This window comes from Macrotis lagotis, chromosome 1 (genome assembly GCF_037893015.1).
Source record: "Macrotis lagotis isolate mMagLag1 chromosome 1, bilby.v1.9.chrom.fasta, whole genome shotgun sequence".
Taxonomy (NCBI): Eukaryota; Metazoa; Chordata; class Mammalia; order Peramelemorphia; family Peramelidae; genus Macrotis; species Macrotis lagotis.
The window spans coordinates 201698255-201724819 of record NC_133658.1 but is presented as its reverse complement, the minus strand read 5'-3'; the positions used below and the strand labels follow the sequence as shown (position 1 = coordinate 201724819).

The 26565-nt window shown below is 36.3% G+C and overlaps 2 protein-coding genes across 5 annotated transcripts in view; one reads left to right on the top strand and one right to left on the bottom strand.

Moving 5' to 3' along the window:
* ACP1 (acid phosphatase 1) overlaps positions 1-11503 on the bottom strand; it is a 32238-nt gene extending 20735 nt beyond the window's left edge. For all 3 annotated transcript variants that reach the window (XR_012473394.1, XM_074209565.1, XM_074209566.1), the window contains exon 1: positions 11397-11503. Coding sequence is in view for 2 of the 3 variants with exons in the window: in XM_074209565.1 (XP_074065666.1) it covers positions 11397-11439 (43 nt within the window). In the remaining variant the exon portion in view is untranslated. The remainder of the gene's footprint in view (positions 1-11396) is intronic.
* Positions 11504-18766: 7263 nt separating this feature from the next.
* The window catches only part of LOC141515100 (SH3 domain-containing YSC84-like protein 1), a 32484-nt gene continuing 24685 nt past the window's right edge, over positions 18767-26565 (top strand). Inside the window, exon 1 of one of the 2 annotated variants that reach the window (XM_074226394.1) lies at positions 18767-18855. In XM_074226394.1, the coding sequence (XP_074082495.1) occupies positions 18837-18855 (19 nt within the window). In that variant the 5' untranslated portion in view covers positions 18767-18836. The other variant, XM_074226404.1, reaches the window with a different exon arrangement.

Here is a 26565-nt window from a genome sequence, read left to right as displayed (position 1 = left end):
ACTCCAGGGCAGGTGCTTTATCCACTGCACCACCTAGCTGCCCAGGACTATACTCTGGTTCTCTTTTCCTATGATGATTAAATGAAATGGAATTTTATTGTGCTTTATAAATGCCCACTCTTCTTCAAAGGAGTATTTCTCATACTAGTTCTCAGTCTGTATTTCAAAACTCTCTTTGCTTATCTTCTATTAGTTTTCCAAACAGTTGAGTCTTGCCCCCAGGGAAGAAGGAATACACAGTTACTTGAAGAGTGAGGGTTGGGGGAATGGAAAAAACAAGGAAGGATGTAAATAAGGTATCAAAATTGCATGTTATATTCCACCCCAAATCCTACAAATAAATATGTTTTAAAATTAAAGTTCATATAAAAATTTAAATAAACAAGATCACAATACTGAATTAACTCCAAATGTAGTGAATGCAACATAGGTTATGGCAATATATAGACTGTTTACTAGTGAAATCTGCCATAAACAGGTATCTGTTATTTCCTTAATATGAAGTAGTTAAACTCAAAATTATGATCTTTTAGTGGAAGTAAAAAAGTGCCAGAAATCTCAGGATCATAGACTGACTTGAGTATTAAAGGACCTTCAAAGTCACCAAGTTCAATCCAAATATGATCAAGAACTTGAGCCTCAAAGAAGTGACTGACTCAAGGTCATGCTGATAAGTCACTTTAACTCTAAATTCAGCATCCTTTCCACCACTAAAGTTTTCTATTTTACCTATCTATTTTATTCCTCAATTTCAGTCATTTTGTTAAGTTATACATAACAAATAATCTGTTTTTAAAACCTGCTACAATTTAAAATTGGTTATGATCATCTGAAACAACTAAATTTAAAGAAATAATCAAATTAATGATAATGATTTTAATAAACCAAATTGTCAAATTTTTAGAATTTTAAGTTTTTGAAAAGTAAAACAGTATTCTTTTGTCATAGATAATTTAATAATGAGTCTGAAAGGGGAAAAATATTAGAAAGATAAATCTAGAGCAAGCAAAGACAAGTGACTTGGTTTAAACAGTGAAAAATACAGAAACATAAAATAAAAAAGCTCATACTCACAAAATATAGTTCAATATGTTTATTGCTGATATTTATAAGTACTATTACTGAGGGGTAAGACTGCTATTTCCATGAATGTTTTATTTACAGATAGTATGAAACCTAATAAATTGAAATGAAATCTTAAATTGGTTACATGCAAAATATAACTACAACTGAAATTAATGCTTGGGAAAAGAACTTTACAAAATTAATAATGATAATGTCACATAAAAAGGAAAATTCTACAATATTGGTGAATCTTTAAAATAAAGATACTTCAGGCCTGGAATCAGTTCAAATCCAACCTCAGACACTTAATAATTGCCCAGCTGTATGACTGGGGCAACTTGCCTTTAACCCCATTGCCCTTAAATAAATGGAAATTTGGAAAAAAATGAAGATAATAGCTTTTTACACAAATGAATAATGATTTCAAGGAGAAGACAGATCATCGGGAAGTTCTATTATTATAAAAACACTGGTTTCTCTTGATAAAATATTTAAAAGATGCTTGGGATAAAACAACCATCATGGGTGCAATCTCTTTTAAAAATTGAAATAAAATTCTTCTGTCACAGAAATTTCTTTCTCACACTTGTGTCTAGTGGTTATTTTTGGAATAATTAAAAATTATAGAAATGAATTTATAATGTAATATTTTACCTTTCCCAAATTAAAAACTCACCTGAAAATACAATAATCTACATATTAATATCTATCTTTACAAACAACTGACTTTTGTTAAAAAAAATTACATATTTGAAAATGTGAATAGATAAGAAACATGTTGAACAAAATATATCTGGTCTTAAGCTCTCTGAAAAAGTATGGTTCAAAGGCTTGCTTAGTGGTAAGTGTGTTTTAAAAAACACTTAAACATATCATTTTATATTTTATTTTCTACTAACAAACTATTTCTTCATAATATTTTATTTGTATACAGTGGGGTTTTCTTTCTTCTCTCATTTAATGAAGAAAAATTAATAGCCTCAATTTGTGGCTGAAAAAAGAAATACAAGAAGCAATTTCATCAAACAATTAGGTTCTGGGAAAAGTTATACAAAAAAACAAGTCTATCACACCAATAATATTTTATTATGGCAATTTACAGAAATTATAAATGAGAAAAAATGGATCTTATCAATAAAGCTTTATGTAAATTGCTTTTATTTTATGTTAATTTTCTGAGATAAAAAATTCTTATGAGTTATTTGAATGAAAATTAATGTTAAGAAAATAGTTGTATTTTTTTAAAGGATGGACTACTATACAAAATTTGGAAACTTAATAAGAATTTAGGGGCGGCTAGGTGGTGCAGTGGATAAAGCACTGGCCCTGGAGTCAGGAGTACCTGGGTTCAAATCCAGTCTCAGACACTTAATAATCACCTAGCTGTGTGGCCTTGGGCAAGCCACTTAACCCCATTTGCCTTGCAAAAACCTAAACAAAAAAAAAAAAAAGAATATGTCACAACAAGGGCAGCTAAGTCTGACAGTGGATAGAGCACCAGCCCTGGAGTCAGGAGGACCTGAGTTCAAATTTGACTACAGATTTGATAAATGTTTTAATTATCTAGCTGTGTGAACTTGGGCAAAACACTTAACCTCATTACCATGCCCTCCCCCCCAAAAAATTTGTAGTAACTGAAGCAAAACACTAATGAGCAAAACAAAACTCAAAACATTTAAGTAGATTTTTAACCAGTATTTAACAGTTTCAGTAATAAATTCTGCTTTTAAATTGGACAAATTTTGTATTACTAACTTCTTCGTCTCCAGGGATAGAGTTTGGATTGCTAGATAAATGTACACTATTTCTTCAACTTTTCCAGCAGTAACAGATTTTTCATCTATCTTTCATTAACCTTTAATTAGTGGTACATAAAGAAACATCTAAGACATATTACAAAGAGTTGTCAACATAAAAATGTATAGGTAGATAATTCATTTAGTCATTTACAAATTTGTTTTGCAGATATAGTATTTAAACTTGTTTTTCCTATATAGTATTTAATATTTAAAAATAACATTTATTCTAAAAAATAGGGGGGGGACGGCTAAGTGGGGCAGTGGATAGAGCACCAGTCCTGGAGTCAGGAGTACCTGAGTTCAAATCCCGCCTCAAACACTTAATAATTACCTAGCTGTGTAGCCTTGGGTAAGCCACTTAACCCCATTGCCTTGCTAAAACCTAAAAAAAAAAAAAATAATAACAATAATAATATTTATTTTCTCCCTATAGTTTACTGATCTACTCTTGAAGCAACTTTCACTATTTTCCCTCACTTTTCTCCCCATCACTTTTAAATTATTTAACTCTCAGATCATATCTGTTCACTCAAGTTAAAACTATACTTCCTACTATATAACACAAATAAACTTCAAATGGACGAATGACCTAGATATAAAAAGGTCAGTTCACATACAAATTAGAGTAACAAGGAAGAAATACCCTGTTCAGATCTATGGAGAGGATAAGAGTTCAGGATCAAATTAGGGATAAGGTCAGAGAGGATAAAATGGACAATTGTGATCACACAAAATTTAAGTTTTTGCACAAATACAATGCTTCCAAGAGTAAAAAAGGGTACTATTTAGGGAAAAAAAATGAAACTTAACAGTCTGTTTCTCTGATATAAAGGTCTCATTTCTAAGATATATATAAAAAAATCTTTATAAGATGAGACATTCCTTAAACCTAAAATTGTCAAAGGATAACAGTTAAGTACCAAATCAGAAGAGAAATACAAATTAAAGCAATTGTAAATTTCATTCCAGATGCAAGAGATTGGCAAAGATGACAAAAAAGTGAGGTGATGGAAGATAGGAGTAGGGAAGAATTTAGGGGAAAAACTGAGTTCCATTTTAGATATGTTGCACTTAAGATGTCTGTTGAACATTCAATTCGAGATGCCTGAAAGATTGTTGAAAATTAGACATTAGAGGTCTTCAGAGATGTTAAGATTGGTTAAATAAATTTGAGAATCATCAATATAGAAATGATCATTAAATCTGTGGGATCTGATAAGAATACCATGTGAAGTAGTAGAGAAGGTCCAGGGTATCCTTGGTAATCTAGCTAGGAAAAGTTGGGAAGGAGCAGTCTGAGAGGAGAGCAGGAGTGAGTGGTGTCCCAAAAGGCCTAGAGAAGAGAGTGTCTGGGGTGGCTAGGTGGTGTAGTGGATAAAGCACCAGCCTTGGAGTCAGGAGTACCTGGGTTCAAATACAGCCTCAGACACTTAATAATTACCTAGCTGTGTGGCCCTTGGGCAAGCCACTTAACCCCATTTGCCTTGCAAAAATCTAAAAAGAAAAAAGAGAGTATCAAGGAAAAGATGAACAACAATGTATAACATTGCAGAGGGGGGTCAAGAAGGAAGAATGGGAAAAGACATTGACAATTAAAGAGATTATTGGCAATTTGGAAGAAAGCGGTTAAGGTAGAATGAAATCAGAAACCAGATTATAAGAGAATAACAAGTGAGAGGAAATCAAGTAGTAGAAAGGAAAATGACAAGTGTTGGAGAGAAGAGGGCTCATACACACACACACACACACACACACACACACACACAAAATTTCATAGCAGTTCTTTCTATTGTGGCAAAGAACTGTAAACTTAGGAGTTGATCATTTGAAGAATGGTTGAACAAATTAAAGAGTATGATAATAACAGAATGCTATTATTATAGTATAAGATAGTCTTTCAGAGAGTGGGATTACTTAAATGAATTGATTCTGAAGGAAGTTAGTAGAACCAGAAAAACTAATTTATATTCTAACAATGTAAAAACTAACAATTCTCAAAGATTTAAGAATTGTGACCAATGCAATGATCAACCACAATTCAAGAAAACTAATGATGAATACTGCCTACTTCCCAATAGACGGACATGAAATGTAATAGTCAATATATAAATTTATTTTTCTTAATTATGCCTGTCTGTTAAAGGGGTGATAGCTTTCCTTTTACCTCCAGTTGGAAGTGGAGGTGGAGTCAGGAAGATTGAAGAGGGACAAAAATTCTTGATATTTGAAAGAAATAAGATTTAATTAAAAAAGAAAAAAAGTCAAGAATTGGATAGTTATCCAGAGAAACAGTAACAATAATAATGCCAAGACTGTTGCCTTGATTAATTCGCTCCTCTTGAGTTCAGAAGTGGGAGCGGGAAGAAGAGGAGGAGGAACTATCACCAAGATTCTCTATTTCAATACTAATTAAATCATTTTTTGTATATGAGTAAAAGTTTATTGTCTTTAAAAAGGGCAAACATATGAAAAGAGGTAAAAAGTTTTAGCAATTTCTTAGCACTGAAATGCTAATTCATGCTGATGACATAAACACAAACTATTTAAACAATTTGATAGTATATATATTCATACCTTAATTATCGATCTTCTGAGGATCTGAGCCAGTCTAGAGTGTTTACAAGAGGGGGCAGAAAATAAAATCCAAAATTCATGAATAATCAGTTTGTGGAATGCAGCAAGAGATATGTTTTACCAAGGAGTTCAAAGTGTGCAAATAGAAAGCTTTGCTTTTCCCCAGTAGGGGATGAATGATTTTACATGACTAATTTCTCCAGATAGCTAAGGGTTTGCTATTTGCTGCTTTTAGCATAATAAATTTTTTCTTTATTTTCACTATTACAGATGGAAATTATTCAAAAACATTTTATACTCTTCCTCATTATCTTTAATAAAATATGATTTTGCACCACATTGGCATCCAATAAATGTTTGATCACTTAATGAATAATTTAGCCATTATGACTAAATTGTAAGAGTTAACACATTATGCTATATTATGAAGCACATAGGAAGTAAATTTAGGGAACTCACAACAGATTCAACATTTATTAAGTACCTAATGAATACAAAGAACTATGCATGTGCTAGAGAAGATTTGATATTCAGTCATAAGAACAGGGTTTTTGCCAGCATGCATCATATAAACATTTTTGGTCCTATTAATTAAAAAGTTTTTGAGCATAAACAAAGTACATAAAAATATTTATTTATATTCTCATACTATAATACTAATTATTACATACTTATATATCAACTAAATTGTCTACTATGAACAAGTAATAAATTCTTAGGGCAATCTACCAAACATCTTCCCTAGCCCATAGAACTGTGAGTAAAGTGCTATACATGATCAAAATATTCATGAATTGATGATCCCATCAGTATGGGTAGATCATAAGCCATCCATGATTTCTTTATCTGAGCAATTCTTGTCCCTATCTTTCCATAAATCCTACAAGTTCTACCCAATAAACTAGAGAGACCTTCTTAGATCCTTTTTTTTATTTCATGATTTTCGGAGAAACTTTTTTTTCAAACTTTATTAATGATATATAGATCATAAATTTGGGATTGAAAAAGACTTTTAAGATCACCTCATCCAACCCCTTCAATTCACAGATTAGGAAACTGAGACCTAGACAAGTTAAGTGATTTGTTCAAGGTCACATGACTAATAAGTAAAGGAGTTAGGACAAAATATGGATCCTTTGATTCCACAATGACAAGTCTTTCAACTATAGTATTGCCTCTCTGAATACTTTTCTGATTTCCTATTAGTAATAACCCTGTGAGTGACATAGCATTTTTATTTTGCAATTCTTTGATTTTGCATATTATTTGCTAGTATTTTCCTCTTCTCTACCAAATTTCTGTTTTATTTTCTATTCACTTCTTTAGGAAAGTGTTTTTGTTTTTCCAGTAAAACAAAAGCTCTTGGAGGTTAGAACCTATTTCATTGTCAGCTCTAGAGTAGGGATCCTTAACCTTTTTTCTGGACCTCTTATCAAACTGCTTTTAAATGTATAAAATACATGCAATTACAAAGGAAAACACTTATAACTGAAATATAGTTAAAAAATAGTTTAAAAAACTAGTTCATAGATTTGAGGTTAAAAAATTGTCCTATAGCCTACAACAAGATCTGACCTATAGAAGGCATTTTAAACTGTTAAGTTGAATTGAATTGAATATAGGTATCACTGTGTTACCAGTCTATAAACTACTTCCAGATTTTAATAGAGATCCAAGCACAAGACAGGTACTGCATTAAAGTTTGTTGAATGAATGAACTACCCCAAATCTAAACCTGAATTATTTGTTATCACCTATGAATAAGGCTGATGGGGCAGACTGGCTCACAACATGTGTAAGCAGTCTAGTATATTATAGAAGCCATAAAGTTAAAACTATGGAGAGATAGTAAGGTTTTCTCCCAGAAGTTGACATAATGATTTTAATGATATTAAGTTTTGTCATTAAGGAAAAACTGCAAAGAATCTCCAAACTGTCTGAAATTCAATCAACAAAACTAAAAGCAAATTATGCAGTATAATATTTTACTATGAACCAATCAATAGTTTCCCAAGTAATTTCAATGTGTACTAGGTGAAGATGATAGTAACTTTTCAGTGAACCAAGATAATAATTTTTCTGTCTCACAATAAGGATTCATTCATATATGTTGTCTTCCCAAAACAGAGAAATAGCATGATAGGAGTGGAATAGATTTACAGAGATGTATGTAAAAGACACAAAAACACTGTAAAGCAGAGTTCTTAACTTGATGAGTCATGAAAAACTTTGTATCTGAATACACATGCCTGTGAGCACATGTGTGTGTGTGCATGTGAGCATGTATGCATTTGTCTGTGGAACCAAAAAAGCTTTACTAGACTGTCCAAAAGAGTCAATGATCCCTAAAAGATTAAAGATTCCTGTACAAAAGAACTTTCCAATGTCCAAGTATAATCACAGAGGCAGTTAGGTGGCACTGTGGATCAAGCACTGGTCTTGGAGCCAGGAGAAAGGGAGTTCAAATCCAGACTCAAGAAATTTGACACTTACTGTGTGAACTTGGCCAAGTCACTGAACCCTGATTGCCTCACATCCAGGGCCATCTCCAGTTGTCCTGATTAATTTCTGGCTCTGGAGGAGAAAGCAAGGCTGGTGACTAAGCACAGCACCACCAGGCACCTCCTCACTCAAATCCAATGATGTGCTTGTCATGGCATCCCCACCCCCATGGTGTGCTTCAAGAATGAGGGCCAAGCATCAAATCAAATCAAGTCCTGGAGTCAGGAGGACCTGAGTTCAAATCTGCACTTAACACTTAATCAGCTATATAACCTTGGGCAAGTCACTTAACCCCAAAGCCTTGCAAAAACCAAAAAAAAAAAAAAAACAACCCAGTGCAATTATACTATGTAAAAGATCAAAGCCCAGACTTGAAAACACTTCATCTGAAATTGAGTTTTAATTTTTTAAATATAATTAACATTATATTATATAATATTTTACCTTTTATAAGAATGTCTCTAAAGACTTCCTAAACAAAAAAGTGAACAGCATAAATAGCATTTGTGAGTTGACAGGACTAGGTTTGAATCTGGTTCTACAACAGAATATTGATCACTATGATCAAGTTAAGTAAATTCTCCAAGTTCCCCAGAATTCTGTACTAAGACCTTTTCTCTTTTCCCTTTATATTACCCTCATTTGGTGATCTAATTAGCTTTCATGAGTTTAATTATCACCTCCAAGAAAATGATTTACAAATCTATATATCCAGCTCAAGACTCTCTACTGAGCTATCCTGAATTATCAACTACATTTTTTCTACATCTTTAACTGCATATTCCAAGGCACTGTGAATTCAGCATGTTTAAAAAGAACTCATTATTTTTCCTCAAAAAATCCTTCTTTCTTCCAAACTTACCTAGTGGTTGTCCAGGGCAACACTATCATTACAGTCATACACTGTTATTATCTTGGTGTCAACTTTGATTTCTAACTTTTCACGGAATGCACAAAGTCAAATCTTTTTTTTTCTTTCTCTCTTGATAATATCTCTAACATACCCAGGATTTTTTACTCTCATCTAACCTGTCTCTAAATAGTCTTCTTTCTGCCTTGACCAAATATAATTCTCTTTCCTCTTACAGTACCACCCTATCTCTCAGGCTACCATGACTTCTAGGCTGGACTCTTTTTTTTTTTTTTGAGCTTTCAAATTGGTTTTCCTTCTTCAAGTCTCTTTCAAATACCCTCCTCTAAGCTGCCAGAGGTTTACTTCCAAGTCATATGGGACCCTGTCACCCTCCATCAAAAAATATTCTAACCCTGTGGTTTCTTATTATACCCAGGAAAAAATACATTTTCTATTTGGCATTTAAAAGTGCTCCACAATCTGTCCCCTTTTAATCTTTCCAGTCTTATGATCTTATATTCCCTTCCATGTGTACTCTATGATTTAGCTACAGTCCCATATCCCCATCCCTGTGCCTTTACATTGACTGTGCTCCATGAAGGTGATGCTTTCTTCTTAACCTCTTACTGGGTTGTCTGACTTCAACTCAAAGAATACTTTATTTTTTTTTCAAGGCAATAGTTAAGTGACTTGCCCAAGTTCACACAGCTAGGTAATTATTCAGTTTCTGATGCCAGCTGTGCCACTTAGCAGCTCCTCATAGAACACTTTCTGCAGAAGGTCTTTCCTGGTCCTCTGATTTGCTAGTCTAGTCTGCTAGTGATTTCCTATCTGATTACCTTCATACTTTCTCTCTCAAATGTGTTTATGTATTTATGTACAAGTATATACATCTACACATGGGTACAGAGGTATGTGTATGCATGTATCTGTATAAATAAATGTTTGGTGACTTTTTGCTAAATGTAAAAACAAATAGTGCCAATAGTTTCAATACTTGGTTCCAATATGAAGTAAAGTGTGAACCTGACCAACTCAATTAAATTCTTTGAAGCTTTAGTGTCCTTATCTGTAGGATGGTTTTGTTCTTACTTGTACAACCTGTCTTACAAGGCTAATATGAGAGACACAAGCTATAAAGCACTCAAACTATTTTCTTCACATTCTCTCTTTTTATGTACTTCAAAATGGGCTGAATGTTAAAGCATAAATTCACCTTGGTATTTCAAAATAAAAACTGGGAAGAATGCCAGACCAGAGATATCTCTGAAATTTGGAGACTATAAGTAAAAGCTGCCTTTTTTAGATTGACATTTTATCTTACATAGACAGAAGTACATGAAAAATGGCTACCAAAGTAATACATTGAGGTGAATTGGATGTTTTAATCAGTAACTTTAATCTTTGTAATAAAAAACAACTTGATAACATCTTAGCTACCAGTATCTGGGGGCTTTACTTTCTTTAGGAGAGGTCTTAAAAGAGTCCTTTGAATTTTTTTTTTAGGCCTCTGCAGAGTGAAGCAAAGAAAAAAGGAATGAAAAAATATCCCACTACTGTAATAGGAAAGCTGTCTCTTTTCCAATGAAAAATAATAAGGTTTAGGGGTGGCTAAGTGTGCAGTGGATAAGACCACCGGCCCTGGAGTCAGGAGTCCCTGAGTCCAAATCTGACCTCAGACAGTTAATAATTACCTAGCTGTGTGACCTTGGGCAAGCCACTTATCCCCATTCCCTTGCAAAAACTTAGTAAGGTTGAACTTAAAATCAGGCTGACACAGGTTCCAATTCTACGTTGGACGCAGATTTTGATTTTGGGTATATTTCATCAAAAATTTATGAAGCAAAAACAACTCCAGGAGGTGGCATATAACTGTTGGAGCTGATGGGAATACAAGTGCAATCTTGACCCTCAAGCGCTTACACGGGGAAGGGGAAGGATACATAGAGGACCTAAGATTAATAAATACCAAGTGTATAAGGATACAGTCAAGAAAGCCAGCAGGCTAGCTAATGAAAGAAGGGGAGGCCAATGCGGGAGCTGTCCAGTGAAGGAAGGCTTGGGATTTATTAACAAACTATCGATCAGCTGTGAGTTAGGAATTGGAATGTCTGCCTCAGTGAGAGAGGGGGCAACTGAGAAAGGAAGCGGAGGGGAACAGTACCGGGGCAGCCAGGAGACACGGTGGATGGGGCAGCAGCGCTCGAGTCGGGGGTCCCGAGTTCAAGGCTGACCTCGGATACTTGGTGGGCACCCCCACCGCCCTATAACACACAAGAAAAGCGAGGGGGCGATACGGGGGGTGGGAGGGCTGGGCGTCTCCGGGCTCGCCTTTCCTGCTCCTCCGTGACAGGGGTCCCGAGGGCCCACTTCGAGGATGTGCGCCACGCCGGAAGCGGCCCGGGCTGCGCCCCGCGGGAGCCGGAGCGGCGCTGGATGAGGGCGGAGGCGGAGAGGGAGAAGGCCCGAGGAAGCAGAGGGCCAGGCGGGCGCCCGCGCCGGGCATTCAGGACTCGGAAATCCCGGAGCTACCTTCCTCGTCATCCGGCGGAAGCAGAAGATGGAGCGGGGAATGGGGGAAGGGGACTGCGGCGCTCCCTTACCCAGACACACGAACAGCACGGACCTGGTCCCCTCCGCGGCCATGTTTATTCCCACCGCCGTGTGGCCTTACTTCCGGTCCACTCCACGGAACCGGAAGCACGGAGCATGCGCGGTGTGCGGACGGTGGGCGGAGTCGGCAGGCTCCGCCCCGTCGAAGCCTCCGAGGTTGCCCATTGGTCCCGGTTTTCCCGGGCAAAGGAGCTTGAGAGAAAGGCATGAATGAGCGGTGTACTAGGGGTCCCATGTACATACAGGCTCCTATTCTCTGCCAGCCGGGCACTTTATCTAGACTCAGGAGCCATTGCCTTGTATATGTATAAATAAATGTTATTAGGTATAAGGAGCCGCCTCATCTCGCTCTGGATCTCCTGGATCTCCTAAGGGCCCTGTGCGTACCAGGGATGCCCAAAGGGAAACGGAGCACGGGAGGGGCACCGGGCAGCCAGTGTCTGGTTCACCAGCACTGCCCGCTGCCCCAGGTGAGCCACCCACACCTCATCCTTTAAGTGCCAGATTGATTGCCTCCTCGGCTTGAATCAAGCAGATGCTTTGCTAGGCTCTGCGTACTAGAAGACTTCAGACAGTTCCTGCCCTCAAGGAGCTTATAATCTAAGGATAGAGATTCCAGGCAAACAAATACCTACAAACAACATGTATGCAGGGAAAACCAGGAAAGAATTAAAGGGCAGGAAGCACTACTAGTAAAATGAGCTAAGAAAAACATCTAGTAGAAGATGAGATTTTACTATTGTTATGTCCATTGTTTTATTCTCTTTTTTTTTTTGGAAGTGGTCATTTCTTGGCCTTTTTCTCTCTCTTTTTTAAAGTTTTTGTAAGGCAATGGGGTCAAGTGGCTTGCCCAAGGTCACACAGCTAGGTAATTATTAAGTAAGTATCTGAGGTCGAATTTGAACTCAGGTCCTTCTGACTCCAGGGCCAGTGCTCTATCCACTGCATCACCTAGCCACCCCAATTCTTGCCCTTTTTGCCTCATTTCTCTGTTGCCTAACCTTAATGTCTGAATGGGTATTGCCTCTGTCCAAATGACCTGGATAAGACCTAGCTTTAAAAGATGAAGGTCTCCCACTGCATCAGAGCCATCTCCTGTAGTTCTGATTCATATCTGGCCTCTGGATCCAGATGGTTTCAAAGATAAAAGTGAGGCTGGTGACTTTGCTGGGTAACTGCTCACCTTAATCCTATTGATTTGCTAGTCATGGCATCAGCTCCCTTATGTCATGCTCTTCTTTGAGAACTAAGGACAAACAACAACATTTGCAAAGAGGATCTTGACCTATTTAGTTGGATTTTGAAGAAAGCCTAGAGGCAGAGATTAGAAGAGAGAGTATTCCAGGTATAAGGAACTACCAGAGAGCATGTCTATATAGCCATGGAGATTCTAGTTTGAGGAATAACAAGAAGAGCAGTGTCACTGAATGAAGAGTAAAGGCAAAGGAATAAGGTGTAGGAAAATTGGAAGGGGAAGGGGGAAGAGTGACAAGTTTATGAAGAGCTTTGAACGGGTAAACAGGATTTTCTATTTGCTGACAGAGTAATTGAAGTTCTACCCCTGTGGAAGTGGCAAGGTTGCCCATTGGTTCTGGGTTTTCCAGGGAAAGGACCCTGTAGTCCCCTTTAAGGTACTGTGCGTGGGGGGTCTCCTGTTCTTATTGAGGTAGATATGTGTGTGTGTGTGTGTGGAGAATGACAAGGTAGTTGTAGTTGTAGGGAAATCTGTAGTTTAGGGAAATCACTTTGGCAGCAAAATAGAAGAAGATGGTCTGGAATAGGGAGAGATTTGTTGCAGAAAAATCAACCAACAGGACATTGCAATAATGTAAGTGAGAAGAGAGGAGGACCTGCACCAAGGTAGTAGAAGTATCAGGTGAGAAGAAGGCATGTTTCCAACATATTATGAAGTAGAAATTGGCAACAGCTTAGATCTGAGGAGTGAGATAGAAAAGATGTTGAGTATGGCATCTTAGCTGTGAACCTGAGGGACTGGGAGGGTAGAAAGGTAGGAAAGTGGGGAAGATAATGGGTTCACTTTTGAACATAATGAATTTAATATGTATACTCAGATATCCATTTCAAGATGTTGAAAAGGAGATGGAAGATTGGATGTCAGCAGAGAGTATATATATATATATATATATATATATATATATATATATATATATATATAGAGAGAGAGAGAGAGAGAGAGAGAGATTTAAGAATTATCAACATAGAAATTCTTATTAAATACATGGGAACTGATGAAATTATCAAATGAAGTAGTAAAGAGAGAAAAGAGAAAAGGGCCTAGGAGAGATCTAAGCAATTAATAAGACTAACCTGAATAGGAATCCATCAAAGAAAACTGAGGATTGGACTGATAGGTGAAGAAATAGGAAGGTGGAGAACCAATTTCAAAAAAATAAAAAGAAGAAAGTATTAATGAGAAGAGAGTAATCAATAGTGTTAAAGGCAACAGAGAGGTCAAGAAGTACTGAGAAAAGGCCTTTGGATTTAACAATTAAGAGATTATTAGTAACTTTTGAAAGAACAATTTTGGTGGAATGAAGAGGCTGCAGGAGAGTGAAAGGAAAGTGGAAGGAAGAGTTTAGACATCAAGAACAGGAAAAAATATGGATGATAGTGGTCAAGGATGGAAGGATCAAATGATCTTAAATGCTCTCCCTGCCTCAAGTTTTTCCCCTACTTCAGTCTGTCTTTCACATGACTGTCAAGCATATTTCCCTTAAGCACATGTGACTCAGGCTTGTCTGGGTATATCCAGTTTGCCTATTGAAGATATTTATATCTTGTCCCAGATTGCCTAACATGGCAGCCTTTGATTGACTATGCATCATTAAATCTGGAGGTTTCTTTTCACCTTCTTTCTGTCCAGAAGGTGAAGATTACAGTTGGCCTACATCATGGATACCATGAACTGAACCAGTAAGAGGTAAAGGATATCCTTATCTTGCTCTCTCTTGCTCCCTATTTAACCCTGGAGGTGGGGGGGGGGGGGGGGGGGGAAGGCAACTGTCAGCTTGGTTGGGAGCAGCTAGGTGGTACAGTGAATAGAATCAGGAAGATGGAAGTTGAAGCCAGGCCTCAAACAACTTGACACTTACTAGCTGTGTGACCTTGGGAAGTCACTTAACTCTGATAGCTTTATATCCAGGGCCATCTCCTGTCATCCTGATACATATCTGTCCACTGGACCCAGATGGCTCTGGAGGAGAAAGTGAGGTTGTTGACTTAGCACAGTGTCCCCTCACCCAAATCCAATTCATGTGTTTGTCATGGCATCACCTCCCTGATATCATGGTCTTTGAGAATAAAGGACAAACATTATTATTATTTTTATCATTTTGTTTTGTATTGTTTCTCCTCAGTTTCAAACTCAAAGTTATCCTTACAGGGCCTGGGAATTCAAATTGTGATGACTTTTGCTCTAGGAGGAATGCTGCAAGGAAACCCTGAGAAGCCAGGGTACCTGGGACTTAAGCCTGGGACTGTGCTCTATAGAACTTGAGCTAATTTCTAAACCTAATTCCTTTTCTCTCTTCAGAAACTGAAGTGGTGAAAGGGGAGGAGTATTATGTTTATATATTTATGATTTTATCTTTTGAAATAAATAATTCTGTGTAAAAGTTCATCTGATTTTTAGTGGCTAAATGAACAGGGGTACAAGAGGACTCTTCCTTCATTTTGGGGAATACCATTGATGGGCAGGAGTCATTTGCACAAAATCTGGACACCCCTCCAAACCCAATAATGGTATTCAGTTTCACCTTTTACATAAAACAGGACTGGGGAACCTTTTTTCTGTCCAGGACCATTTGGATATTTATAACATTTTTGTGGTTTATATTTAGTCAAACATTTAATTCACCCCTAAAAAGCTACTAGACTTAATGAATTTTGAATGGCCAGAGGTTCCCTACCTCTGACATAAAGTTTTATTTGATTTCTTTACTTTTGCTAATCAGCTGTATTAAACTACCTTCTACTGAACTCTTTTGTATTCATTTGTATTCTCTTTTTTCTTTTTCTTTCTTTTTCTTTTTTTTTATATTTAAGGCAATGGGCTTAAGTGAATTGCCCAAGATCACACAGCTAGGTAATTATTAAGTGTCTGAGGTTGGATCTAAATTCAGGTCCTCCTGATTCAGTGCCCTTTCTATTATACTACCTAGCTGCCCCTATTAACCAAATTTTTATTGCGTCATCTCTAACCTGAACATGACAAAGCAGGCCAGAGACAGAATGTCAGTAAAGAAGATAACAATTTATTAATTTTCTTCTTTGCAAGGAACTGATTTGCAAATCATGAGATTACCTTGAAGTTCCACTTTGTTGTTGTGGAGTCAGGTGTTTTATATATGGATCACATGTGGGCAGGTGGGTCATAAAACAATCAGATTTGGGGTTTAAGTGACCTTTTCCAGGACAAGTCCACCAAGCAGGACAGAACAAAGTTTACATCACCTGTTGTAGCCACTGAATGGTTTCTTGGGTTTGGTTTTGCCCTGTGAAGAATCAAGACTGCAGGATCAAGAATCAGGAATGCATGTTTTGGAAAGAAAATAGAGATTTATTTTAGGGTTGTTTTTTTTTTTTTTTGCAAGGCAGATGGAGTTAAGTGGCTTGCCCAAGGCCACACAGCTAGGTAATTATTAAGTGTCTGAGACCAGATTTGAATCCAGGTACTTCTGACTCCAAGGCTAGTGCTTCATCCACTACGCCACCTAGCCGCCCCTGAAAATAGAGATTTATTAAAGGAAGTTACAGCATATTAAGAAAGGGCTAGAAAAGTTAGAAAGAATTTTAAGAGAAATCCACCTGGATTGCTGATTGAATTGGCCAGGTCAGCTGGCCAGGGTTCAGAAGGAGGCAGGAAGATCAAAAGTCTTCTAGTCCCTCCCAGATCTCCTTAAATTATTTCCCAGAGGGAAGGGGTGGTGCCTTGGGAATGACCCAAGTCCCTCAATGGAGAATTTGCCTTCTGGGGAGAGGTCTCTTTTGGGTGGTCTTCCAGGGCCCTTGGTCCCTGGCTACTCCATCAAAAAAATAATGCAATCCAAATAAGATTGAAGGTCAGGCCCTCAGGTGTGGAAGGATAAAAGAAGATTGCCTTTACAATGGGAACAAAAGATTTACAAAGTTTGTCTCCAACTCATCTCATCACTCCCTAGCCCAGTTTTCTCTGCATCACTGTAACCATGCAAGAAGTCCTATGGGAATGACTAGGTTGATTGTACAATTTGGGGTTGTACAGTTCAGATCAGAACAGGGCTGAGCCACTTCACTTAACACAGGCAAAAGAACGCAGAACTTGTCAGGAGTAAAACCAAATACTACTTTGTTTTGACTGTTTCCCAGGGCCAGAACCTGCCTGTGAAAAGAATCTTTAGAAACTAAATTAGTATTATTAAATTCATTACATATATTAATTAATATAAAAATATTACATCTTGACAACCTATGTTGTATGTATGCCCTTGTATCTATTATTTTATATATAGGTATATTTGTTGTTTCAGTCTTCTTTAAAATGTCATCTCTTTGTAAGGAAGAGTGTTTTATTCATTGTTTTGCTATACCCAGTATCTAACAGTGTCAGTAAATAGTGGGTACTTAATACATACCTGTTGATTGATCATGGTGTTTCCCTAGTAGAGAAGAGCAGGCATTGAAAGAACTGCAAATTACCTGAGATATTGAAGCTGTTACACACACACACAGCCCCCCCCCCATCTCTCTCTCTGTCTGTCTCTCTGTCTCTGTCTGTTTCTCTGTCTCTGTCTCTGTCTCTGTGTGTCTCTCTCTCTCTCTCTCTCTCTCTCTCTCAACTCTTTGTATCCCAGTGAAACATAGATAGTATTCACTCTAACCCTTTCCTTTCCCCCATTTTACAGATGATAATTAGTTTCAAAGAAATTTAAATGATTTGCCTGAGGTCTCATATATGATAAAGGATTAGGGAGGAATTTCAATCCAGGTTCTCTGATTTCCCTTTCACTGCATTTTCCAAGGTATCCTTTAATATAGGACATTTACTACTTACAATGAATTGTTTTGTTTTTTCAAGACAGCATAAGATAACCCCTGCCAAAATGTTGTTCAGTTAGATCAAACTCTTTGTGACCCCATTTGGAGTTTCCTTACTAAAAGCTGGTGGAGTGGTTTACTATCTCCTTCTCCAGTCCCCCCCCTTTTTTTTACAATGGAGGCACTAAGGCAAACTGGGTTAAGTGACTTGCCTAGGGACACAAAGCTTAATAAAGCATTTGATTTCAGAACTTTTTTGTTTTTTTTCAAGGCAATGGGGTTAAGTGACTTGCCCAAGGTCACACAGCTAGTTAATTATTAGGTGTCTAAGCTCATATTTGAACTCAGATCCTTCTGACTCTAGGGCCAATGCTCTCTATTCACTGGGCCACCTAGACACCCTGATGTCAGATTTAAGTCAGAAAGATGAGTCTTTCTGACTTCAGGCCCTGCATTCTATCCACTGAGGCACCTCACTGTTCTACTGCCAAATACAGTACCTTTCATGCCATGGACAATAAATATTTATAAACAAATACAAATTTTTGTTGAACTAAATTGATTTCCTTATGAGGGATATAGTTAAAATATTTTTTGTTTCCATTTAATATACATGGAAAAAGGCCCAGAGAGGAATGTGACCCCTAAGGTCACAGAGCTAAGTCTTATAGTCAGAAATGAAATCTAATTTCTTAATTCAAAACCAGTTTTCTACCAAGCATTTCTATATTTATTCATTTCATTCATTTAACAAAAGCATTTATACTCTAAGGAGGAAGTCCTTAGTCACTTGTCCTCCTCTGACAAAAATTCTGCCACTCCCAAAGTTACAGGTAGTTATTATTTAATATTAGTTTTAAAATATATGATACTTAGTTTAAATGTGCTTATGCACATTGTTTCAAAGGAAAGTTAGGCAAAAATGAAGAAGGCACTCATATCTTATTGTTTGATAAGTATGGTAGAGGAGACAAAGATTAGATAAATTTAACTTCTAAGTCTTGAGATAAATTTTTCAGAGGGATACAAAACAAAGGGAGTATTTAAAAGGTTGTTTCCAGTTCAGAAAATTAGGGAAGGCCACCTTTTAAATTAATATAGTAAAGATCTATGAGAATATTCAGCTATAAAAATATACTTAGTGGATATCTAGGCCATTTCACCTAGACAAGATGATCCGACAGAGGCAAGACCTGCAGCAGAATTGTAGAGGAAGGATTTCTCCTCTCAAGTATTTAAATTTTCTACTCCCTGGTCCAAGACAACAACCCAAAGGCCCCAACCCTTTCCCTCTTTCACCCCATTGCTCCTCCCAGTGCTTGCCCGTCCTACCCAGCTCCTTTTTCTAATCTCTTCCTCCTTTCTGGGCAGTGAAGTTCTGAAGCCACAGAGAAATGGAAGCCTTAAGTGCAGGTAGGTATTCGAACCTCCGCGGGAAAGGAAATAGTTTTTGAAATGGAAGGTTTTGCAATTACCTGTATCCCCTTCCCAGTTCTCTCTGCCAAAATGTTTTAATTCTCCAGAGTGGAGAGGTGGATCTGCCCTCGGCATTTTCAAAGGAATCTAAGGTGTGTCTAAGGGATTTGCCGGACTTTAAAAAAAATAGGAAAAAAAAAGAGTTGGGGGAGATCATAAAATCCTAGATTTAGAGCTGGAAGGGAGAGTTTTGTGTCAAATCGAGAGTGATCAGTGTAACAAATGGTTCTTTCACCCACGAATATTTATTAGCCAGGAAGTTTAGACCGAGATCAGGTGTGTCCCTGCACCTTTACCTGCTCCAGGTATGCAGATCTCTAAGGGCCTTCCCATATTTTGGGAGGCGGAGCTGAGCAGAGTTACAGCAAGATTAGAGACTACTTCTTCCTTTTCCTTTCTGCTTGTTTTGGGGCTGAGGAAGGGGTTCTGGGAGTCACAAGTAAGTATAGCTGCTTGGACAAGGTTTGGAGTAAATAGTAGAATATTGACTCAATTCAACAACATGATTGTGCATTGGGGTAGGGTTGGAGAGCTAATTCCATTTGTGTTCTTTAATGTTGATGACTACCATATTGATTCAGCAATTTGAAATCATTCTCAAACTTGTAAACTTTTTGCAAGTGAAATGTCTGTCTCCCAAAACATGCAGATTTCCAGGATCCATGGTGGGCTTAACTTCTTAGGGGCAGAAATGATTGATGTTTTGGACACTAATGCTTTCTTTGAAATAAGTTTATATGATGGTTTGCTTTTAACATTTTTATGAAATGTTGAATAACTCCCTAAATATTCTTTAGTTGAACTTCCTTCCTATATTATTATTGTTGTCATCATTATGATTATTGGCCCCCATGTCTCAAGTTTTCACAGAACTCTGGAGGGGGGTATTTAAGATGTTACTTGGTTCTCCTTAATTGATTGTAAATTTCTTGAAAGTAGGATTATTCCAGACCATATCTTTTATCCACTGGAGGTCCAAGGGATGAAATTATAGAATCAGACTATCAGTTGGAAGTACTTTAGTCCACCTGCCTGATTTTGAAGGTTTACCCATGTTAGATTCAAGTTCAGTAATTCTTTTGAACTTCTTATTCAACACTTTTTTCATTCTGCTCCAGACTATCGCTGGGACTTTCCCAATTCACTTTGCCTTATTGTAAATTATAATAACTTGAGTGTTGAATTGGCTTTAATTTTAGGAAAGAATAGGAGAGGGGAAATATAAATAAATCTCAGTTTCCTTCCTCTGGAAAATGTGGTTCTCTCAGTTTTGACATGCTGTAAGTGTCCTTGAGTCATGAAGATAGTTATAAAGCTCATGGTCTAATTAAATATAGTATCTATGTTCCTATGCCCTATGGTTGGTTCTTTCAGTAAGGAAATAAGAATTTCTCTTATCAGAATAAATAACTGAAAAGTTTAACATAGTTGGATTTATTGGGTTGAAATAATTGTTCTATACCTATTTTATTAAACAATAGAATAAACATTTTTATTTTATTTTATTTTTTTTTTTGCTTTTGCCTTGTAATGTGTCCATTCATCAAGCTTGCTTTTGTATTTATTTGGGTTGATAAATAGGAAAATGCTTGCATTAATAATGACTTATTCCAAATTTGTGCTTATGTTGTTCAGGGAAATCATAGGTTACTGGTTTAAAGTGATATTTACTCTGCTGTTCTGTCCTTTATTAAAACTCTAGGGAGGGTGACTAACAACTAAAGTGTTTTCAAATTACTGTGTTGGAAGTTAAAACAACCAAAGCAAGTTACAGTGTCCATCCTGTTTGTCATGTTTAAATTCATTAAGTAGGAAGGGTAACTTGGTGACAATGAATTTATGCCATATTTAAGGAAACTCTCCAATAGCCACATATACACTGTCCCTTTTTCTGTATGCAGATTTAAACAAAAACAAACTCCCTATTATGATCTGGACTGTTGATTTTTATTTAAAGCAGTTTTCACTTACTAGAGATTACACTAAATAGAAATAAAACTTTGATTTCTCAGCTCCTGAGAGGTGATACAGTTTAAAAGGGAACCTGTGAATTAGACTGGGTGTAGTGGGAAAAACAGATTTGCATTTCAAAGACATAACTTTAAATCCTTCCTCTTTTTCCTGGGCTGGTTATAAGATCATCTGGCTCTTGGTTTCATTGTAGAAAGAAGTTTTGGGGCTAAATGCACTCTTCCAACTCTGAAATACTGGTTCTAATTCTCTTTGTTTCATGGATCATACTTACTCACTTTGCCCATGACAATAGATAGTTTTAGCTAGAGATCTTTTTTTTTAATTTTATTTTATTTTCATATTCATACCTCTTAACCATTCTCCCTTCCTTGAGAAAAAGAAGAAAAAACAAAATTGCTATTACAAACTTGTACTATACATGTTTTAGATGCTAAAATCATGAACTATGATCATGGAAACAGTTCCTGCAACTCAAAAACCAGAGAATGTTGAATTTACAATTACATAAACACAGAATGTTTGGTACTATTACTTTCTTGGGGAACACTCCAGTTGTTATATGGATTTATAGATCTGGAAATGAATCTAGGAAATCTTCTGCTCCTGTAAGTCAGGACCACACCTAGATCATTTTAGATAGATGAGAATTTATCCACATAAAATAGGTTATGTTATCATTTTCCCCAAGAAGATAATTATATAACCTGCCTTGATTGCTCATCTGAATGTTTCACAATCCCTAAGTGTTTGGAAATTCTTCTTTTCAAATGCTATTGAAGTTTAAATCCTACTCTTGCTTGTCTTCAGTAGAGATGGAGAATAGCTGGTCACAATCTCTCCTAGATAAATCTGGTGATAACATTGTGTACTAGAAAATACTGGACTGGAAGTTAGGTATCCTAGATCTTCTGTTCTTTTGTAGCATATGAAGGAAAGCCAGTCTCTTGTAATTTCCAACTCAATTTCTTCATCTGATAAATGGGAATGGTGATAAAATAATAATAATAATAATAATAATAATAATAATAATAGTAACTATCATTTATAGGTGCCTACTGTGAATCAGGCATTGAGTACTTTACAAACACCTCATTTTTGATTCTCACAGTAACCTTGAGAGGTAGGTGTTATTTTACAGTTCAGAAAACTGTAGCAGAGACCAAGTGACTTGCCCAAGATCACACAAGGAGGAAGTGTCTTGGATGGAATCTGCATTGCACTGCTTTTCCTATCTTATAGGGTTGTTGAAAAGATCAAATGAAAATGACATTTAAAAAAGTACTTTGAAGTGCTAAGTAAATGCAAGGTAATTTTCTTATTTGAAGACTATTAGTCATCTCTCAGGTTCCTTTTCCCTACTGTCCTACTATGAATAACTGTAGTCTAAATTATTCTCTAATTCTGTTTCCAAGCCATTAGTAATAACGTGTATTCCACTGAGTTCTATCCAAGTTGCTTTGTTCCTCCTGAGATGTGGAATCCCACCTAGATTCTACCTTGTTAACTGTAAGAGATTCATGAGTTACTTCTTTTTGCATATCCTTAAGTTGTTTTTTTAAATTTTTCATTTAGAAACAATTTGTGATAATGTGGTAGAGTGGAAGTAACAAGGAATTGGGGGGGTTTCAAATTCCGACACCATTTACATTTCATATGACTTTGGACAAATGGTTTCATATCTCAGCATTTCAGTTTCTAGGAAAATGAGGGAGATTGCCTAGATAATATCTAAAGCTCCTTTAGATCTAAGTCATAAGAATTATCATTTGTATTTATTTTGTGAGCCACTATTTCTGCTTTTCATTTATAGTTAGAAGTAACTGGTAATTTCCTGTAATGAATTTATGCAGTTTATTCTTTGCTTCAAGAATGCTCCTCTGATCCTGTTTCATAACAGCTTTATTTGATTTGTTTCTAACCACTTCATCATTTTGCCATTTCCACCTCCTGGTAAGTCCTTATTTCCAATCATGGGATTTAGAGCTGAAGAAAGACTTTAGAGATAATCTTGGCCAACTCTCTCATTTTATCAAGGGAAAACTGGTATTATAGAATGGGGAAATAGGAAACTCAACCAGTCCTATGGTACTAGCTTGGAAGACCTGAGATTAGACTCTGATTTCAAATCTTTCTGTGATATTGTAGTGATTCTCTGCTAAGTAGGCTTGATTTTGGATTAAGTGCCGGTGTTGGACTTGCAGGAGTTAACTGTGCCATTTCCTTTTCCACTTTGGGGATCTAGTCATGTGGTTTGAATTGAACTCATTGAAAAGTAATGTTTATCTTTCATTGTCATAGAAGATTGTGATATCTGGGAGGTGAGACCAATGCAAGCAGATAAATTGGATTTTTTGAATGAGGAGGTGCTGTGCTAAGTTATCAGCCTGACTTTCTCCTCCAGAACCACCTAAGATCCAATGGTCAGATATGAATCAGAGCAACTGGAGATATCCCTGGATATGAGGCAGTCAGGGTTAAGTGATTTGCCCAAGGTCACACAGCTAGAGAGTATCTAGTGTCTGAGACTGGATTCAAACTCCTGTCCTCCTGACTACAAGGCCAGTGCTTGATCCAATGCCTACCTAACTGCCCCAATGAAAAGTAGGATGGCGATAGCACACAGGATTTGGAATCAGTGGACCTGGGTTTGAAAACCAGTTCTAGTCAAGTTACTGAACTTTGGTCAAATCACTTAATTTTTCTGAGCCTCCCCAGATCCTCTTTAGTAAAATGAAGGAGTTACACCAGATGATCAAAAGATCTATTTCAGGTCTAAATCAACACTCCTGTGAAAATTTTTAAAGATGTTTTATAAATTTTTGCTTTCTTAAATAATATACTGAATATAATAGTGTTTCTTTGTTCACAATCTTGCTGCTATAGGAGCATAATGGTTCCTTCATCAGAAATCTGTACTTTCTTCTGTAATTATTTTAAAAACTCTTTTTCATTTAACAAGCAAAGAATAACAAGCACAAAAACCAGATCTCCAGAGTAGAAATATTACTGGTCTTGAAGTAAATAAAATATTAGGGTCAAATATTAGTTTTGACAGTCTATGACCTTGGGAAATCATGATTTTTCTGGGCCTTGTTTTCCTTCTGTGTAAGATGAAGACATTGGCTTAAATGTTTGACTAATGTTTGATTGACCATTTTACATCAATTAGATTTTTATTTGCTTTTTTTAATAGAAAGATATTTATTGAGAACACATAGAAAACACATACAAGACAAAACCAAGGGATGCATTCTTCCCTTGTGCATACAAATCTTTGTAGTTAATGAGCTCACTTACAAGTGAGATTCATATCCAGAGAACATATGGGACAGAAGGGTTCTCATGACTTCAACTTCATGGTCATCCCTTTCTCCTTGGTAGAATCTCTACCAGGTTCACTCAGAAGCCACCAGAAAAGAGCAAGTGACATTATTCATAGTAAAATTTTTACCCACACTCAATTCTAGCTCTACTTTTCCTATATTATAATTTCTCCCTATTTCTCAGCCAAAGAGAAGATTTTTTTGTCATGCTCCTCCTCAGTTGCTCATGATCAGAAGAAGGTTAACCAAGACACCAAGTTGTCAGTTAAATGCAGACGGGGATAGTATATATATATGTCTTGTGTAACTCATCAGGAAAGGCAAATTGTAGCATATTCACAGGACTGAATCCTCATTAGAAAGCTCCCTATTGCAAATATAGTATAGAAATGTCTTTGCATCTCCTAATGGTAAATAAGTGGTTGACAAAATAACTCTTGGTTCTAGAGTCTGAGGACTTATTTTTAAATCTGTCCACTATCATTTACTATCTGTGAGTCCTTGGCAAGTAACTTGGACTTTCTGTGCCTCAGTTTCCTCAATTGTAAAACAAAGGGCTTGTGTTAGATATCCTCTGAAGTCCTCGCAGCCCTAAATTTATTTTCTGATATATGATAACTGGAATGAAAGAATCTGAAATATATCAGAAATAATTTTTGTCAGTAAAGTACCCCTTCAAATGTCTCTGCATATTTTATCATTTGACTACCTTTGTACTTTCCAAAACATTTTGAAATCTCTTTGACTTTTTTCTCCAATGACTTTTCAGTACATGATATAAATAAATATGAAATCCAGTCATATTATGCAGCTGCTCTTGCTGAAGTACAAACTACGTAAACATGCAATGTGCTTTTTATTTCTAAGATTAATTCTTCCCCAAGCTATTTCCATTTAGCATCCCTTGAAATCTATATTTTTGTGCTCCTGTGCTAAACTCAAAAAAGAAAGAAAACAGCTTTTCCAAGCAATGACTGCATCATTTAGTTGTTACTCAGCTCTAGCAGTTCAAAGAATTGCTCAGATGAATGTGAAGAGATGACTTCTGACAGAATGTGCTCTGGTGGGGGGAAGACTTTGCAAAAACAGTTGGATGATTTCAGCTCTTATTGGATCTCAGAGTGAATCCCACATGCTGTACTTACAGCAGTTAGCATGAATAAATTAAAAGCAAAAAAATACATTTCCTCTTATCCTTAGAGAAGATAATTGCTCTAAATTAGACTATTTCATCAAAGAATAAAATTATGTGCTACAGGAATACCTTTCCTAATGTAGCAATGATTATTTTTTTTTCTCATTACACTTAATGTCTCATGAAAATACATAAAAAACAAAACAAAAAAGTAAATGAAAGTCTATGTAACCTGGGATACCTGTTTTCCTGTTTATTGTTATAAAAGTCAACACAAATACTCAAATAGATCTGTGATTGCCTATATATGTGGATGTCCTTCCAGTGATGTGGTTCACAGTGCATCTATACCCATTAATCCCAAGAGACTTTTTGTCAAGGTCTTCCATTATTTGAATCTACCCAACCTGTTTGGAGGTACCCTTGCTTTCTCTTAATATTGCAAGAGTATGAGTGGTGCACATAGACTGCAGACATGTCAGTTATCCTGCATTCTTAACATATGACAATCTCACCATCTTTTTTAAAATCCTACATGTCTTTTTTGCAACATTCTTAGTTTCAATGTTTTTGGTAGTTCGTTATTTGTTGTATATGACAGTGTGTATCATGAGTTTTGCAATTGCCCTAAGTTGTCATTTTTAAATCTTTAGAGATCATATGTAGAGATGTTGTGTTTCAGGATTTAAGTGTTATAAAACATCTGGTCACTTGACTATTATTAAGTATTGAATTATTCAAAGTGTTGATGGGGAAAGTATATATAAGACTATGTAAGACTTTTATTTATTCCAAGACTAATTTAAATTCCATTGTGATGTTCTTTATAGACAGGATGAGATACTCTGCCAATTATTTAAAATACTAAAATGAAGATTATATTTATATATGATACCTTATATAGTGCTTCTTTTAAGCTTTCTTTAGTTCTTCCATATCCAAAATTCTTATTTGAGCCTGAGCCTCATATCAACTTTGAGACGCAGAAATCATCTCTATTTTACAGATGAAGAAATAGTGACTCAAGAGATTAAATTTATCAGTCAACAATAGTATTTATTTTATATCTACTTCATATCAGATACTCTGCTGAAGATATGGGTACAAAGAGTAAGATAATCCTTACTTATAATGAATTTATATTCTAATGGGGGAAAACAATTACATATAAAATACAACATAAATATAAATTTACCAAATACAAATGTTTACAAA